At 46.0% G+C, this 20,000-nt stretch overlaps 1 protein-coding gene and 1 long non-coding RNA gene across 2 annotated transcripts in view; both read left to right on the forward strand.

Annotated features, from left to right (window-relative positions):
* LOC310787434 overlaps positions 1-20,000 on the forward strand; it is a 755,777-nt gene that overhangs the window by 173,884 nt on the left and 561,893 nt on the right. The gene's annotated exons all lie outside the window — the stretch shown is intronic.
* rarab (retinoic acid receptor, alpha b) overlaps positions 13,830-20,000 on the forward strand; it is a gene marked incomplete at its 3' end in the record, with an annotated part of 69,518 nt that continues 63,347 nt past the window's right edge. Inside the window, 1 exon segment of the mRNA XM_083649279.1 lies at positions 13,830-14,087. Within this exon segment, the coding sequence (XP_083505405.1) occupies positions 13,880-14,087 (208 nt within the window). The 5' untranslated portion in view covers positions 13,830-13,879.

Consider the following 20,000-nt stretch of genomic DNA (forward strand, 5'->3'; position numbering starts at 1 on the left):
CTGTGTGAAGTTTGCATGTTCTCCCCGTGTTCGTGTGGGTTTCCTCCTCCTTTCTGTGTGAAGTTTGCATGTTCTCCCCGTGTTCGTGTGGGTTTCCTCCTCCTTTCTGTCTGAAGTTTGCATGTTCTCCCCATGTTCGTGTGGGTTTCCTCCTCCTTTCTGTGTGAAGTTTGCATGTTGTCCCCGTGTTCGTGTGGGTTTCCTCCTCCTTTCTGTGTGAAGTTTGCATGTTCTCCCCGTGTTCGTGTGGGTTTCCTCCTCCTTTCTGTGTGAAGTTTGCATGTTCTCCCCGTGTTCGTGTGGGTTTCCTCCTCCTTTCTGTGTGAAGTTTGCATGTTGTCCCCGTGTTCGTGTGGGTTTCCTCCTCCTTTCTGTGTGAAGTTTGCATGTTCTCCCCGTGTTCGTGTGGGTTTCCTCCTCCTTTCTGTGTGAAGTTTGCATGTTCTCCCCGTGTTCGTGTGGGTTTCCTCCTCCTTTCTGTGTGAAGTTTGCATGTTCTCCCCGTGTTCGTGTGGGTTTCCTCCTCCTTTCTGTGTGAAGTTTGCATGTTGTCCCCGTGTTCGTGTGGGTTTTCTCCTCCTTTCTGTGTGAAGTTTGCATGTTGTCCCCGTGTTCGTGTGGGTTTCCTCCCACCATCAAAGACATGTATGTATGTAGGTTAATAGCATGTAGGCTTGTGGACCACAGGAACAGTAGCTGCTGCTATGCTGTGTAGCTCGTGCTGATCATAATCAACTGAATCTTGGCCAACAGACCCTTTTGATGTTTGTCAACAGCGATGATGTATTTTGTGGGCGGAGCTGAACCAGTTGCAGGAAGTGACAACTAGCGGTTCTGCTGTCATAGAATAAGTAAGATCCTGACTCCTCCTCCACGTATTGTAAATCTTTGCCAGCAACAGACAGGTTATCTGACACAAACAAGCTCACTCCTTCAATGGGCTGAGGTTTCCTGACCCGTACTCACTGTCAGGATGGGTCTAGGATCCAACTACATGGCAAAGTTGCCGTGCCGGACATCGTCTATACGGCACAAGACATCTTTTTCCCGCTGTATTCCGGGGATCTCTCTAGTTTGGGCTTCACTTGCTTCCTCAGAGTTTTAGATACCGTGATGCGTGTGGAACTAACCCTGTGACGTCCACTCCAACTAACCCTGTGACGTCCACTCCAACTAACCCTGTGACGTCCACTCCAACTAACCCTGTGACGTCCACTCCAACTAACCCTGTGACGTCCACTCCAACTAACCCTGTGACGTCCACTCCAACTAACCCTGTGACGTCCACTCCAACTAACCCTGTGACGTCCACTCTAAATGCCTCTACTCCCCCTGCTGTCCCGGGCGGGGCTCCACCCCCTCTGCCAATCTGGAGATAGTTGTAGACTAGCACATATTTCCTCCGATACATGTGCACGTGTGTCACCAGCCGCTTCCTTTCACCTGATAGCGAGGAGTTTCACTGGCAGGACATAGTGCATGGGAGGATCACGCTAAACACCAACCGAGGCAGAGTGCTGGCTGCCCACCTTGAAGCGTCCGACGAGCCGCGCTAAATAACGATATTCCTGGAATGCGAGTTTAACGAGCCAGGTAGATGTCCTTTGCATTCTACATTCAATAAAGACATTTACTGTCGTTTTATTAGGGGTTCAAGCCCCCGAAGGAGCGGCGGCATTCAACTCAGAAGTTGATGTTTGTGTTCTGGCTCATTTCTGGCTGATTAATTATTTCCGTCCTTGGTGTTAGGTTTGTGTGTGTGTGTGTGTGTGTGTGCGCGCGTGTGTGTGCGCGTGTGTGCGCGTGTGTGTGTGTGTGTGTGCGTGTGTGTGTGTGTGTGTAGGTGTGCTTGTTGTCATTCACGCTGCATCTCAAGCGGGCATGGGGTGAACATTTAAGCAACACACCACTCGGTCGGGAAACGAGAGGGGATCTCACCAAGCGCCCCTGAGATAAGCGTCCTTTCCGGGACATGACTGACTGACTCCCCGAAAAAGTCGTGCCCTGACCACATGCTGCACGTGGTAAAAACATGTTTTTTACTTCAGGGGGTCTTTAAAGCCCATGGCACACCAAACGAACATTCTCAAACAAACACAAACAAACACGAACAAACACGAACAAAGACAAATGTTCGTTTGGTGTGCCATAGCTGTCTGTCCTTGTCTGTTCGTGTTCGGCGATGTTCTGTCATGTTTGCCAGGATTCGACTTGTTCAATCCGGCGTTGTTCGCTGTTCGCTGTTGTCTGGTAACTTCCCATGTTTTCAGTCGCGTATCCATGGAAACGGAGCTCACGCATGCGCGCCTAATGCATGCGGTTGTCTGGTCAGTTTGGTCAGAGGCAGAGCCTCCTCTAACGTTACACGCGACGCACCAAACATACGTTTCTCTGCCAACCATGTGCCATCACACTGGGCATCAACAACACTAGCGGGAGACTTCTCCCATGCACTCCCGCAAATAAGTAATGTTATGCGCAGCAAGGTTACATAATGAGGGAGAGAGAGAACATCCATGACGGCTAACAGCGAGCTATGCTAATAACTAGCTAGCCGTTCAGAAACACATGTAAACAGCCGTGTGATCACTGAGAACGTCAGTAAAATAAGGAGAGAGCTGCAGGTGCTTATGCAGAACTAGTGCACGATTAAGTGCACAGTGGGTAATGACCCGCTGTGATGAAGAATATAGCGAGATTAACCAGGTTGATAGCAGAGAAAACACTGTTGCAGCTGCCATCAGCAGGACCTCCAGGCTTCAACTAGCATTGCCTGTCACATGACGCCTTCATGGTCCCTCGATAAAGTCTGCAGAAAGATGCAGTTACCTCACCTCTCTCTCAAGAAGCGTCACGTGAGTGTGGCGTTTAAGGCCATCTGTCGCTACAAAATAATTAAAATGGGTGTATCATTGTATTACTCGACAGATGTATAACTAACTTTGTCAGTCTGAGCCATCTTCTATGTGCTGTAACACAGTGCAGTTTCTATTTTTCTGGTGTTTCTTTTTTACATGTTTGGGACTGTTGTGCTGAGTATGTTTGGTCGGTGTGCCATGCTTTCAAACAATCTCCAACATCTGCCAACATTCACAGACAATAAGTCTGTTGGTGTTTGTTGGTGTTTGTTTGAGAATGTTTGATTGGTGTGCCATGGCCTTAAGGAAGCAGAAAGAGCTCTCTGGCAGGTTGGTACAGTCTCAGTCTTTAAGGAAGCAGGAAGAGCTCTCTGGCAGGTTGGTACAGTCTCAGTCTTTAAAGAAGCAGGAAGAGCTCTCTGGCAGGTTGGTACAGTCTCAGTCTTTAAGGAAGCAAGAAGAGCTCTCTGGCAGGTTGGTACAGTCTCAGTCTTTAAGGAAGCAAGAAGAGCTCTCTGGCAGGTTGGTACAGTCTCAGGGGTCTTTAAGGAAGCAGAAAGAGCTCTCTGGCAGGTTGGTACAGTCTCAGTCTTTAAGGAAGCAGGAAGAGCTCTCTGGCAGGTTGGTCTCAGTCTTTAAGGAAGCAGGAAGAGCTCTCTGGCAGGTTGGTACAGTCTCAGTCTTTAAGGAAGCAGGAAGAGCTCTCTGGCAGGTTGGTACAGTCTCAGTCTTTAAGGAAGCAGGAAGAGCTCTCTGACAGGTTGGTACAGTCTCAGTCTTTAAAGAAGCAGGAAGAGCTCTCTGGCAGGTCGGTACAGTCTCAGTCTTTAAGGAAGCAAGAAGAGCTCTCTGGCAGGTTGGTACAGTCTCAGTCTTTAAGGAAGCAAGAAGAGCTCTCTGGCAGGTTGGTACAGTCTCAGGGGTCTTTAAGGAAGCAGAAAGAGCTCTCTGGCAGGTTGGTACAGTCTCAGTCTTTAAGGAAGCAGGAAGAGCTCTCTGGCAGGTTGGTCTCAGTCTTTAAAGGATGGGTTTTCCGTGGGGAATATGAATATATATTAAATCTCACGCCCCTAAGGTTTTCGAATCCGTTGAAATTTTTGAAATTGGATATTCACTGCCAGAGATATCAAGCATCTCTCACATATTTTTTGGGCCAGCCGACGCGTTTCGCGTCATCTGGCCTAAGTCCGCCTTGCGGAAGTCGTGCACCTATGAACTACAACTGTTGTTGGCCATGGTCCCGCCTCTAGAGGTCCTCCACGCCCCTTCAGAGGCCTTGACCAAAACAAAAACGCAGCCATCTTGTCAACCGCCTAGCCTGCTGTAGCTAATATTAGCTTCCCATAGTTCCTTGCAAAGAGACCATTATCTCGGGAACGGAAGCACTAATCGACACGGGACTGGCGGCATTGGAAAGCTCGTCAAATTTTACATCTAGTAGTAGGTGGGTTGAAGTAACGAAATCAACGCTGAGCAATGTACCCGTTTTTACACATTTTTACAGAAAATAGTTACAACATCAGATGCGCGTAACTCCTACGAAAATGCCTTAAAATGCATGAAATTTTTTTTATGAAGACATCTCCCGACATATATACTACCGTTTACATTTGGTGCAATTTGGAGGCAATTGATTTTCGATTTATTTTCGATTTATTTCTTCTTCTCTCCATGTCTTCTCTCCATGTCTTCTTCTTCTTTGAGTTTTATGGCGGTTGGCAAACATATATGTGCATTACCGCCACCTACTGGAGTTTGATATCAGCCAAACGCCTGAGGGGTGGGCATGGAAACGAAGGCCACGCGAGCCCAGTGCATTGTGGGAAATGTAGTATTTCGAGTCCCCGCACCCCCCCCCCCCCACCACCCCCCCCCCCCACACACACAGAGTGGATTTCTGGTGATATCTCAGGCTGTAAACAACCAATTTCAAAAATTTCAACGGATTCTAAAACCTTAGGGGCGTGAGATTTAATATATATTCATATTCCCCACGGAAAACCCGGCCTTTAAGGAAGCAGGAAGAGCTCTCTGGCAGGTTGGTACAGTCTCAGTCTTTAAGGAAGCAGGAAGAGCTCTCTGGCAGGTTGGTACAGTCTCAGTCTTTAAGGAAGCAGGAAGAGCTCTCTGGCAGGTCGGTACAGTCTCAGTCTTTAAGGAGGCAAGAAGAGCTCTCTGGCAGGTTGGTACAGTCTCAGTCTTTAAGGAAGCAGGAAGAGCTCTCTGGCAGGTTGGTACAGTCTCAGTCTTTAAGGAAGCAGGAAGAGCTCTCTGACAGGTTGGTACAGTCTCAGTCTTTAAGGAAGCAGGAAGAGCTCTCTGACAGGTTGGTACAGTCTCAGTCTTTAAGGAAGCAGGAAGAGCTCTCTGGCAGGTTGGTACAGTCTCAGTCTTTAAGGAAGCAGGAAGAGCTCTCTGGCAGGTTGGTACAGTCTCAGTCTTTAACTCATTGAATGCCATGGACGTCCTTCGACGTCCAATTAAATAGTGACGTAGAATGCCACGGACGTCCTTCGACGTCCAATGCGTTTTTTGACGGTGGGACGTCGATCAAAGCCTTCCGCAGCTCCTGTACAACTATAGTAGCTATTGGAGGTGTATAACCTATTTTACGGACTCATTAGGTGGCGACAGTGCTTGCTCGGTGCAGTCCAGATTAGAGACAGGTCCGAGAAACAGCCTAAAAGCCGTGGATCAAAGACAACCCGATGCATGCTCCCAGAGCCATTTGCTCTGTCGCGGGAGCTGACATTGGCTCCGAACAGGAGTCAATCCGCGCTCACAACTGAGCCCCTCTGTCCCTGTCTGTCTGTCTGTCTGTCTGTATAGTTTCTCCACCCGATTAGCAGACAGGAAAGCAGCCCCTGACGCCAAACCATTCAGCAATCCGGGTTGGCTCTTCCCTGCTGTAGCGCTGAGAGCCGACAGCAGCACACAAACGCAGCACTCCGAAAATATAATGGTTGCGTGAGGCTGTGTGCAGTGTGGGGAGGAGTTTACGGGGGGAGGGGGGGAGGGGGGTGGTGCACGCAGGGCATCACACAACAACTACGTCACTACATCAGAAAATATTATCTTCAGACTCAGTGAATGTGCTTGAAATGCTGCATTTCACAAAAGGCGGATTATCTCAGCTAATAATTTGAAAAGCCTGAAAACGCTGAAAACAACCTATCTTCTCCGGCTCATAACTAAAGAACGGAAAATGGTATCAATAAACTTTTTTTTGCTGATGATACAATAGAGCCAGCTCGTTCTTGTGCGTGTTCGGTGTTTACATAGTAATATCACACAATATTCTGTGGGCCTCGAGAAATCACTGAAAACGCTCTGAAAACTCTGGCACTGGGAGCATCCGTTCTCCAAAAGTGGCTGGCACTGAATGAGTTAAGGAAGCAGGAAGAGCTCTCTGGCAGGTTGGTACAGTCTCAGTCTTTAAGGAAGCAGGAAGAGCTCTCTGGCAGGTTGGTACAGTCTCAGTCTTTAAGGAAGCAGGAAGAGCTCTCTGGCAGGTTGGTACAGTCTCAGTCTTTAAGAAAGCAAGAAGAGCTCTCTGGCAGGTTGGTACAGTCTCAGTCTTTAAGGAAGCAGGAAGAGCTCTCTGGCAGGTTGGTACAGTCTCAGTCTTTAAGGAAGCAGGAAGAGCTCTCTGGCAGGTTGGTACAGTCTCAGGGGCAGAAGAGGAACCTGTCTGTGCCCCCCCCCCCCCCCCCCCTCTCTGTGGTTTCTATAGATTTCATGTCCTGTACGGATTAACGGCAGCGATGAATGTGATGTCTGCTCTCCCCTCCTCCTCCGCTCATATTTTAAACAGCAGCTAATCAATGCAGACACCTCACGCCAAGGACACACTGCCTTATACACTCTCTACACGTATCTGTATGTATCTCTGTGTGTGTGTGTGTGTGTGTGTGTGTGTGTGTGTGTGTGTGCGCGCGCGTGCATGTTTTTTTGCATGTATGAATGTGTTCAATTTTGCACATGCCTGCCTGAACACACCCATCATATTCTTCTGTGAGTGAGATCATTTCCTTTGTTCAGGCCTGATGCCATCATCATCTTAGACTTCTTAAAAATATTATATTATATTATATTATATTATATTATATTATATTATATTATATTATATTATATATATTATAATATTATATTATATTTGCCTTCCCCTTTTCCTTTTTTTGTCTTTCTTTTTTCATGTCCTGCCTTGTTTTGATTGCTTTTGCTGCAGTTTGTTTAATGGATCTTTTGTAAAGGGGCTTGCAAGTGTTTTGAAAGGTTTGTTATAATGTGATCAGATCATCGCAGCATTGTGAGCTGTCATTAGTCGGATTAATTCTCAGTCTTAAACTGTTGATGTGCGCGGTCACATTCTGTCACTGGCAACACAAATAAAATGGTTTATCTTGAGAACCGATTGTTCGACTTTAAACTTGATTAGTGCGCTTAGGGACCCGACGGAGTGCAGAATTTTCTTAAAATTCGCCATAGCGTCACCGACTGGCAACACAAAAAGCGATTTATCTCTGGAACCGTTTGTCCAATCGACTTCAAACGTGGGATGCAGTACCGAATTTAATGCAATTCGGACATGTGCATAGTTATAGTGCCACCTATTGGCAAAACCAAAATTGGTTTATCTCGAGAACCGTTCTTCTGACCGACTTCAAACTTTGGGAGTGCGTTGCTGGGAACCCAACAGAGTGCAGTGCCAAATTCTGTGAAATTCGGCATATCGCCACCTACTGGCAACACAAAAAGCGGTTTATCTCGAGAACCGTTCGTCCGATCGACTTCAAACTTGAGGAGTGTGCCACTGGGAACTGCATTCGCAAATTCCGTGGTTTCTCTTGAGAACCGCCCGATCGACTTAAAAAAAATATTTTCCCCTCGTTATTTTTTGTTCTCGCTTAAACCAAATGTTTTATGGTCACTCAAGATTCTCTGGAAGACTTGTTGGCTTGGTTTGAGCCTTAAAACTTTTTTTTGGATTTATCGAAATGTCTATGGAGAAAATGGATGCAGAACTTACTTCCGGGGCAAATTATATGACGAAAAGTCACGTGCCTGTTGAGCTCTATAATAATCCCCATATAAATCATAATGCCCCATGATCCACAGGTTGGGAATGGCTGGAGTAGATGTGAAGACAGTGGAGTGAAGTGCTGCTAGGTCTTTGTTTGTAGTGATCACTGACAGGTGCTCTTTGGCTGGACTAGATGTTTATGTGTGTAGCTGTATGTCTGGAACGTATTGAGGCTCCTCCCTGCGCATTGAGACCCAGCCCAACACAACCACCTTGGATATGTCGAGCCAAGCGACACGCGACTCGGTAGTGAGGCTGACGCCAAGGGACGGCCAATCAACAGAGAGCGCTGCAGACCACCTGACCCAAGCCACTTGAAAGGTCAGCCTGTCCGTCATTACTAAGCTCAATGCCAGCAGCCCAAACCACATACAGGTCAGTTTGCGGGGGCCGGTCTGTGGGTGTGGGGAATGAACCCCTAGACGCAGGGGTGCCCAAACTTTTTTAGGGGCGAGAGCTACTTACAAAAAATACAACTAGTCACAATGTCTTGTCACCTTGTCCACCCCAAGTACACATTTAGCACCTTTTTAACAGTATTATATTATTTGTTTAACATAATTTCATGATATTATAATTTTAAATATTGTAGATAGTGAGTTAGCTATAGCCTACATGAGTGGGATTTAGTTTATACAGTAAAAATAAAAATACATTTTGGATTTATTTTGTGAGCTACTTATTGATGGCTCGAGATCTACCGGTAGATCACGATCTACCTATGGCACCCCTCCCTCCCCTAGACACTATGAGGCCATTTACACCTGGCATTAACATGTGTTTTCTGCCATCAGATTGCAATCAGATTCTGCTTGACCACATTAGCCTGATTCCATCTACACCTGGCGTTAACATGCATTTTCTGCCATCAGATTGCAATCTGATGGCAAAAATGGGTGTCCTCTGAATCCGCGCAAAGTTGCTGTATCCAGATTGACACATTGCATTTACACTTGTGTTCAATGTGTACATAATGCATCCCTGACCACCTCCGGAGGTGGTTTGGCCGATCAGATTGCAATCCTTCTTCTTGGGGGCGTTTACACCTGTACTTTCAAGTGGTCAAGCACATTCAGATTGCAATCTGATGGCAGAAAATGCATGTTAACGCCAGGTGTAAATGGTCTCAATGGCACCCCTCCCCTAGACACTATGGCACCCCTCCCCTAGACAGTAACAGTGACAGCCATCAACCCTGAACCACAGGGCTAAGTGTGGGAAGGCTGCAATGTGTGTGTGTGTGTGTGTGTGTGTGTGTGTGCGTGTGTGTGTGCATGTGTGTGTGTGTGTGTGTGTGTGTGTGTGTGTGTTTCTGTGCATGCATGTGTGTGTGTGTGTGTGTGTGTGTGTGTGTGCATGTGTGTGTGTCCTTGGCGATGCTGTCAGGTGGAAGGTGTGTGAGGATGAAGGGTGTGAAGATGTCTAGAGGTGAAGGGTTGAGCAGACAGCAGAAGTCACACAGAGTTCACTCTAAGTATGGTTTTGCAGGCTTATCGTTTTCACCAGCAGCCATGTTGTGCCTAACAGGCAGGAAGTAACACAGGTGCAAGCAAAACATTAACGAGGGCTTCCAACTTCCAATCCATTTAGGTGTTCCAGTGTCGGGCCCTCGTTAATGTTTTGGCTGCACCTGTGTTGCTGAGGTTACAGTAGCCTACATGGCAGGTCCATGTTCAGCATACCTTTTTGCAGTCTTCTTAAACAATAAACGGATTAGAGCAGGATGTGTGAGATTTATAAAACAGGTACGCTAGTTCAGCAGTGGGTTGCACCAGCTGTGCGTAAGTTGAAACGTAAGCTAGTTTGAACGTAAAGTCTCACTAAGTCCGAGTTTACGCACTACTAAAAATATTTGGGTTGCACCAAGTGAAATAGTTACAACGTAGGCATAAGTTAGAACTTAAATTTTACACCTCTCTCGTAACGGGACAAGCCCCGTCTTTTATTGTCACACGAACACCACAACACATGCATGCGGCCACAACACACTCATGCTGACGGTGGCCGGTGAAAAGTGTCCTCTGCATTTAACCCATCCAGGCTTGTCCTTTCCTCCGGGGGCAGGCCAGGAGCAGTGGTCGCTTTCTCGTACAGCGCCCGGGGACCAACTTCGGATGTTGTCGTCACTGGTCGGATGACGATGACGATCTGATCTTCTGCATGTTTTTAGTGGGGGGGTTATATACGGAGGAACCCCCTGGGGGAGCACGGGGAGAACATGCAAACTCCACACAGAGAGAAACGCCCTTATGACGAGATACCCCACCTGGGCAGTAGGCACTGAAGATATGGGGGGAACACAACCACAGCGCCCACAGTGTCCCAGGCGAGAATCGAACTCAGGACCTTCTGACTGTGAGGCGACAGCTCTACCACTGAGCCACCGTGCCCCTACGTCCGAGCCACCTACGTCTTACTAGGTGTAAAGTCCTCCGTAAAATAGCAGTTGGCACGGATTGCAACTTGGCACCGTGGCGCATCGTTGTTTTGCGTCCGCAACGCGCTCTCCGTGACCAATTATTACACCCTTTGATATTTATGACTCACGCTTTTGTTTCCCACAAGCTGCAGCACTGCATACAAATTAAAATAACCGCAACAATTTAGCGAGGCAGGATGGTGGTAAATTAGCCTACAATACTGATGAAGAGCTCACAGATAAACGTTAACAGTAATATGAACCTAAACGAACGTTACTCAATAACGTTCTCATTTGGTTAGTGTTGATGAAATATGAAAGCACTAACTTGCGGTGGGCAACATGTCCCGACTGTTTTCATTCCACTTAATTAAACAACGGTAAATAAAAAACGTTTCCACCATGCTTTTCACTGATTGGTCACAGATACTGTACACGTCATTTTCTGCAACACTATTTTGGCTAGTGTGAGGTTTAAGGACTACTAGTTAAGATGTATCTTACGTCTCCGTGGTGCAACTCAACAAAGACACAACTTTAGTGTCAAACTAACTAGTTTGAACCAGAGCCGTATAGGGGAGAGTGGGGTGAGTTGTGCCACTTTTTACTTGAGGTGTCTTTAAAGTGAGGGCATGACAGTAATGCCTCCAACTACAATATGTAAATATATTTCAGGATGTTGTGCACCACTGGGAATACTCCCTTTGGATCTTAAATAAACTGTTAAAAAAATATGGCTATTCTTAAAAAAAATGGTCTCTTGGCACAACTTGCCCCCGGTGCGGGGTAAGTTGTGCCTTTGGAGAGAATACGTTGGGGTAAATTGTGCCATTGATTACTGAAGTAAAACAGAACATTTTCATCTCATATACTGTAATGCTATATCAAAGCAAGACAAAATAAAGATAACACTAAAGTCCAGTGTACTATAACAGGGTTAAACAAGGCTAAACGGTAGCAGCAGTTGACCTACATATTTAACATTTTCAGAAATAAAAATGATGTTCAAAATGAACAAAATCAAATATCACAGAGCCAGGCTACACTTGCCAATACTGCAATATTCTTCAACAAGGTCTATTTAAACATTTAAGAACAAAATGAAATAAAATTTCACTAAATCAACTGCAACGGCACTGGCACAACTTAACCCAGGCCTTTTGGCACAAATCACCCCATCCCCACCATTTTAACAAACTTGTATCATATAGCTGGTTTGGAGCTAACATCATGCTAAGAGTATAGCCTCATATTGTAGCTTACTAAAACACTAACACATGCGTGAAATGTTTTCAAGCTTGTCTATAATTGTTCAGACACAACAATCAATAAACCTTGATCATAAAACTTTGAGAGGCAAAAAACAGTTTTTTGAACTTAAATGTGCTTAGCTCTTGTGCCATCTGCCTCCCTTCTTTGCAGAGTGAGTAAAATGGATGTCTCTTCAAAAATGTGTGGTCACATGACCAATTTCTTCTATGGTTTTCTAGATACAAGGGGTGGCACAACTTCCCCACTGGCACAACTCACCCCACTCTCCCCTAATAGAAGAGTTCCGACATCTCCATTCACTCCAATGGACCAGTTTTTTTCCAGGAAGTAGAAAGTGGAACTCTTCAGTAAAAAAAGCAGCACTGTCGAGTTGCATCAAAATAGACAGTGTTGTACTTTGAAAGGGTTTTTCATCCCTTGAAATGAATCAAATTGTACATTATCGGCTTTATTTTAGCATGCAAAAGTAGCGCGAGACCCATTCCTGGCTGTTCATTGGCTAATGATTCTTGCATTTTGGTCTTCCGCTGACGCCACTCTCTCTCTAGAGGACACTAGTTTGAACGTAGCAGTTAGTGTGGACTTTACACCCTAACTTAAGACAGAACTTACGTTCAGCTGGTGCAACAGGCTGCTGGTCCTTAATTGTGATTGGCTGATCTGGTTCAAAGCCGTTGTGAAATAGGCTACTCTAGTGTTCTCGCGCTACTTTTGAATAAAAATAAAGCTGATAATGTACAATTTGATAAAAAAAAACGTTCAAAGTACAACACAAACTGTCCATTTTGCTGCAACTCGACGGTGCTGCTTAATCCAGGACCAATTACTTCCTGGAACTCTCGAGAGTAAAAAACTGGTCCATTGGAATGAATGGAGATGTGGCGACTCATACACGACTCTGGGCTACTCTATAAACACATCTGTGACCTTATCACTGCATGTTAGCTATAGCTATGTTAGCTAAGCCTGCTGCCTGCTGGCTGTGACAACGTTCATCAGCAATGTAGCAATATAGTTACAGCAGCAACAGAGTTAACTAGGGCAAACAATGTAAACAGTGTATGTAAGGCAGTTGTGGCAAACTAAAATACGAAGGGTAATAAATAGGTAATACGGTATTAAAATAGAATAAGATGGAATAGATATAGGAAAGTGTACACATGTTCTACATAATTATAATTGCGTTGACTTCTTGTAAATTAAATAATGCTAACGGTTAACAATCAATTTGCTGGGGACAGACAGGAAACACTGCATGCACAGCAGGTAGGTGGCGCTAGTGTGCAGCTGGTGCCAGGAATCAACCCAGAGAGAGAGAGACGCAGAGAAAGAGAGAGAGAGAGAGAGAGAGAGACGCAGAGAGAAACAGAAACCGAGCGACCTCCACAACACAGCAACAAGAGGGAGGCGGCGGAGAGAAGCACCAACTGTGTCGTCTGTCTTGACTGTCGGATCTTTCTTCGCCCTGCCGCCCGCAGAGCAGACATCTTTCGCCGGGATCAGCTGCTGCTCGGCCGGCGGAAAGTTGGAAGTCAAGCCGCCGCGGTGGTTGGTTCCATTCATGTGTGTGTGTGCGTCGATCGGGAGTCGGGACTGTTGTTCTTGCTGAGCGCTTGGACTCTGCGACCCGGAACACAGCAGCGTCTCTGCCTCCCTCTGGACTCCGGCACTTTCCTGTGAGAGACTCGGATATCTGCAGCATGCGTGCATTTAACCACAGCGCGACCTGTCACATTACAACAGAAGGCTACACCACACCAGCCTACCGACAACGCGGAGGATTATAATCGCAAATAATAACCACATTTTAAGGTAAATTACGCAAACGGAACACAACAGACCTATAGGCTATGGAATAATGTGAGTGTTTTTTTCCAATACAAGACATCACTGGGACACTTTGGTTCGTATTTGCCCAAATACAAAGGAATAAAAGAAGACATCGCTATCGTTTATCTTGCGTGCTCCACCGCTCCTGCTTGCGTTCATCTGCTCCGGACGGACTGCAAAGTTGGACGCCGAGTTGCTGCCCCCGGTGCCCCGCCAAGGGCTGAGAGGTCACCCCCCCCCTCTCTCTCTCTCTTCTCCCACCCATCAGTCTGTTATGAAGATGTGAAGTCTTCCCTCTCTCTCTCTCCTCCTCTCCAGGACGCTTTGATCTACCTCTCTCCTTCTCTATTTGACTGGAACAGATCAAAGGCGACGTCTCCCCCCCCTCCTTCTCTCTCTCTCTCTCTCCACATCGGGATGTATGAGAGCGTGGACGTGGTGGGTCTGAGCCCCGGCCCCAGCAGCCCCAGCGCGGGCTCCTTCCTCGGCATGGACTACTACCACCGGCCCCCGGGGCTCGGCGGCTGCCTCGGCCCGGAGAAGGGGCTCCTGTCCGCGGCAGGGCTCCAGCGGCCGTTCGGCGGCTCCCTGGTGACCGGCAGGCACTGGAGCGGCTCCAGCCACTGTGAGTGCGCTTTCAAACTGTTATTCATGTACTTGTTATAATAAACACAGTCACTGTAAAGACACGCTGCTGTTAACGAGCTGGGTGTGGACATAGCAAGGAGGATCAATGATTCATTTATATGGATGTTGATCAATGATTCATTTATATGGATGTTATACGTTTCATCACGTTACATTATGTGATATTTGGACAACATTCAATATTTGCCGATACTGATATGCAAAGCCTGCCACGGTACGATTTCGATTTGATTCTGCGATCAATATGGGACAATCTCCTGCCCATTCAACACAATTTACATTTTTAATCCAGACATGTAAATGAAAATCAATCTATTGGACTGAAATGGTCACAGTCACATCATTTCAAAAATAAAGGTGTTAAAGATGATAGGCCTACCAGGCGGCATATTTTCACTTTGCATTGATGATGGATCGTTGATCATGCTGTAGATCGATAATTAAAGTACAGCCTTTATGCCAACCTCCTGGCTGTCACCCTCAAATCCCCCCTGTGGCCAGGTGGTGCAGCACCGTCCCCACATGGCTACGCTGGCTATACAGTGCAGATGTAAGTCAACTTGCATCTCAGGGCTTGTGGATACTTGGAATGTGGAATGTGCAAGGCGCCGTATGGAGGCATTTTTTTAAACGTTTTTGCTCGTGAACTCTGTTCACACTCTGCTCTACTTGCCCGATGTGAAACAAAACATCCAAACTAGGCCGCTTAACAGGAAGTAAAGTGGTGACCGTGGCTCTCGAGGTAGAGTGGATCCTCCACTAATAGCTGTAGATAGAAGAGGTCGGTGGTTTGATCCCAAGTCCGCTTGACAAAGTGTCCTTGGGCAAGATACTGAACTCCAAATGACTCCCGATGGTTGTGCCATCACCACCCTGCGTGGTAGCTTGCCGTCATCAGTATATGGATGTGTGTGTGTGTGTGTGTGTGTGTGTGTGTGTGTGTGTGTGTGTGTGTGTGTGTGTGTGTGTGTGTGTGTGTGTGTGTGTGTGTGTGTGTGTGTGTGTGTGTGTGTGTGTGTGGGGGCACATTGTAAAGTGCGTTGGATAAAAGTGCTATAAATGCAGGCCATTGGCCATGAATGTAGGTCTCACCAGCCAGACTCTCTCTTCTACAGTCTTGGAGTGCTCCATAGACAGTCTGTTTGGCCACAGGCAGGACAGAAGGAAGATCAATGGTATTCGACCAATCACGACACATGTAAACATAACTGAGGCAGGCGATTGGGCAAATACGTGGATGTCCCGCTTAAGGCTTTTGCACACCAAAGCCTGTATTTGCCATCATGTGGTGTCATCACGTTTTCACACTGACACACTTTCACCCGTCATTGAACGAGTCTCTCAAGCCATTCTGTCAATACAGCTTTAACAGTCTGTCATTCCACCTGATCTACTATCAATCACCTCATTCAATGGAAAGGAATTGCTTCAAAATCTCATTCCTTTCCATTGAATGAGGTGATTCATCGTAGATCAGGTGGTCATTCAGGCCCACAGAACATGGACGAAGGAAATTGGGGTGGGGGGGGCTTCAGACCGGAGGAAGTTCGAACGGATGCAGGTGATTGGATGGAGAAATACTTGTATTTCTCCAATCACCTGCCTTTAGGCAGGACATCTGGGACATCTCTCTATCATCGCCCATTATTCTCCCTGAGCTTCCCTTTGCTCATTGAGCAGGTTTGATTTTCTGCGTTTTTCGCATCAGTCAAAAGCCTTTAGCTGTTTGAGCTGTGTGTGTGTGTGTGTGTGTGCGTGCGTGCGTGTGTGTGTGTGTGTGTGTGTGTGTGTGTGTGTGTGTGTGTGTGTGTGTGTGTGTGTGTGTGTGTGTGTCTGTGTCTGTGTCTGTGTCTGTGTTTGGGGAGAGAGCCAGAGGAGTGGGTGTCAGTCTGAGTGGAGAGGCAGCCGGAGACACCGGTGCTCTGCTCACTCCACCTCACTGGCCCCTCTCTGCTCCCTCTCCCTGGGGGGCACAGTGCTGCAGCACCCAGCCACACCACAGCCAGCTTGGTGAAGGTGAGCATGGAGCCCATTGAGATACTGCAGATCAGTCACTGCTGTCTGTCACCTGTCAGATCAGTCACTGTTGTCTGTCACCTGTCAGATCAGTCACTGCTGTCTGTCACCTGTCAGATCAGTCACTGCTGCCTGTCACCTGTCAGATCAGTCACTGCTGCCTGTCACCTGTCAGATCAGTCACTGCTGTCTGTCACCTGTCAGATCAGTCACTGCTGTCTGTCACCTGTCAGATCAGCCACTGTTGCAACTTTCATATGGGTGTATCCCATAGTTAGGGCTGGGTATCGTTCAAAATTTTTCGATATCGATACCGTTTCGATACTTTGATTTCGATACCGGTTCCTGAACGATACTTTTTTCAATACCAATTTTTAGAAAAATCCATTTTAACTAAAATAAAACTGCATTACACATTGACAATTATGATACAAATCTTTAGTTTTTTTTTTCAAGTTTTACAGCAGAAAAAAATAAAACCTACTGTATTTAACATAACTTTAAGCTGTCTAAACTTATTGCTGTCCCTACAAAAAAATATTGGAGTACTACAAAGGAAAGAAATGTAAAACAAATAAATCAGTGCAATAGTTTTCAGTGCAAAACGGAGAGTTGCAAATCGGTGTTTAATACTCACTGATGCAACAGAACGCTATTCTTGTCCAAACTGACGAGACAGCTATAATAGTTGAGCATTGACTAGCCTATCAATATAGCCTTAATGGCACAAAGTGAATCCCATTTATATTCAACAAACTATCATGACATCAGCGTTTGTTAACGAGTTGCTAAAAATACACAATGCCCGCTTGCGCATAACGTTAGGGCACCAATTAATTAAACAATCTAATGCTAGCTACAACTCACAGCCAGACTGTCAGACTGACGGCTCTGATAACCGCTAACATCAACAACAACTTGCGGTAAGCTGACCCACCTCTCGATTATTTCTCTTGTCTGTGGAAACCAGTCCTTGTTGTTTCTGTTTCTTTCCCTGCTTTTCATCATCTTCGCCATATGGTACTCCAGGATAGGACTATAGCTTGTTAACTTGTAACTTCTGTCTCCGCACCGCACGCTGCCTGCCTCGCAACAATGCTGCTCACAACAAACACACACCGGCTAAAGTGGGCGTAACTTTTCCTGCATGCCTCTACATGACAGCCAATCACCAGCCGTATTAGAGCGTGGTGTGCAAGCATGTTGCATGCTTATAGGCTCAATGACGCTGTTTTGTTTTGGTATCGAAAATTGGTATCGATTGACAAGGGAGGCTTCGATACCCCTTAGTATCGATGCTTTCATTTCGGTGCCAAGTAAGTATCGAAAGTCGATACCAAGCCCTACCCATAGTACGAACGTCATGTGGGAGCTTTGGATTTGAATTCCCCGCCCTAAATCTCAACAACTTATCTCAACAACTGTTCGCTTGATCAACTTCAAACTTGGGGAGTGTGCTTAGGGGGACCCAACGGAGTGCAGGGAGCTGAATTCCAGGCAATTCGGCATAGCGGCATCTACTGGCAAAAAAATATATATATCTTGCAATTCGGCATAGCACCAACTACTGACAACAAAAAATGCTTATCTCAACAACCGTTCTTCCGATCGACTTCAAATTTGGGGAGTACGCTGATGGGAACTCGACACAGTGCAGTGCCGAATTTCCTACAATTCAGCACAGTGCCACCTACTGGCAACACAAAAAGTGTTTTATCTTGACAACCGTTTATCCGATCAACTTCAAACTCGGGGAGTGGGCTTAGCGGGACCCAACGGAGGGCAGGGAGCTGCATTCCATGCAATTCAGCATAGCGCCACCTACTAGCAACTAGGGATGCACACCATTAATCGAAGCTCGATTACTCGCTCGTTACGGATTTACTCGAGCATGTGAAAATGTACTCGATCAAAACAAAACAAAAGCAACGTGCATTCTGTCAGTAGAACGGTGTTTTCAAATCATTTTTCAATGATCCTCCAGAGGGCGCAATGATATCACGGACTGTTCAGTGTGTATGCCAGGCTCTGTGGATGTCCCCTCAAGAGTTACCGTAGAACAGGAAGTGTGGGGACTTATGTTGTTGACGAGAGCCGGTGTTGACGAGTGTGCTAACGCTAGGCGCTAGCTGTCTGGGAATAAATCTGGAAGCGTGTTATGACCTTACGGCCTGACTCTCTCGTTTATTGTTTTATTAAAGTCTGTTTCTGCAATAACTGCACTTTATGGCTGTTTAAACTCGACAAATGTTGACGTTATTCTCTGAGGCGGACAGGCAAGGAGGCAGCCATTATTGTTTTCCTAGCCGTGCTCCTGATTGGCCGGTTATGATGTCAACTACGAGACGTGTCGCTGATTGGCTCGTACGCTTTGCAGTTTCTGCTGAAAGCCCTCCCAGGCCTTGAGGCCAGACGGTCTGGTAGAACAAAATGAAATGTGAGGATTAGGTGAGTGCTCACCAGCTGAGCACTGTGAGTCCAGCCTGGAGGCCAGACTGGAGGTCAGGGGATGAGCTCCTCATAAACATCAAGTAGGCTACACAGGGTTTAACCCAGGGGTGGCCAAACTACGGCCCGCGGGCCAACTGCGGCCCGCTGCCCCTTTTTAAGTGCAGTAACATACAGTCATTGACGTTAACGTTAGCTGTTGTGGCTAATGTTAGCTAGCTGGCCATGGCCTAGCGTACATAGTTCCTCAAGCTCGTTGTGACCAAACATCCCCGCATTTAAAGCACTTCATGCTCCCAGAGCTGGCGTAAACCATAGAGAACCTCATGCTTTACACGAAAAGAAACATCAAGGGTTTGTGTCAACTCCAAAAGCAACCCGCTAACGTTACATGTAGGCCTAATAACGTGAAGCTAACGTAGCTAGCTGCTTGGCAGTCATGATCTGACTGAGACAAGGAAAACAAATGCGCACATTTACATAACAAACACCAGTCAACACCACAGAGTGTCCTTTCTTTAATCCAGAGGGAGCATTTTCCAGTAAAAAGTGAAACGACACATGATGGCTTATAGTGAGGCTTTCCATGCCTGCCCCATCATCACTTCAATAGAACTGACCCCAATGCAAAATTCATTTCAGACGGCACATTTAGTTGCCAGTAACATGCCAATAAGAGTCTAAGTTACTATGCCTTTTGTGTTTTTTTCTGCAGACTAAGCAGCTATAGGCTTTCGCTTCTATAAAATAATAATAAAATATTTTTTGTATTGACTATTGAGTGACACTTTACTAATACAATCATATTATATCAGAAATGTTGTTTGTTTTATGTTCACAATAGTGATGTCAGTTAGATTTGATTAGGTCAGAGCCATGGAATATTAAATCATCCATCTTTGCTCACTACATCTGCCCTTTCTTCTTTTTTTAATCCCAGGTGTGCATAAAATACAGGTTAAGAACTTATTTTTTTAAATACAAAAATGTGAAAAAAGTAACATAGTATGTTTATCGTATCGGTTATTGGCCAGGAGAATATTTATCGGTTAGGTTAGCGTAGGCCTATACTATCGGCTGTAAAAATCCATATCGTGCATTAGTATTCCGGAAGGCAGCAACTGTTAAGATTGTGGGGGAAATACAATAAAACCTCTATTTAGAGAATGCTCATGTGATTTTTATACGTCCATAACAATAATCGTGAAACCGTGATAATCGTGGTTTTTTCTCAGACTATAATCGTACATCAAAATTTATAATCGATGCATCCCTACTCCTACTACTACATCTATACTACTACTCCTACTCCTACTACTCCTACTCCTACTCCTACTACTGAAATAATTTCGCCAAGTTTTATATTGAAACCCCAAACCCAGAAAGTAATGATACACTCACTGAAATAATTTCACCAATGCTGTGC

Source organism: Poromitra crassiceps (genome assembly GCF_964638095.1).
Source record: "Poromitra crassiceps genome assembly, chromosome: 13".
NCBI classification, from domain to species: Eukaryota; Metazoa; Chordata; class Actinopteri; order Beryciformes; family Melamphaidae; genus Poromitra; species Poromitra crassiceps.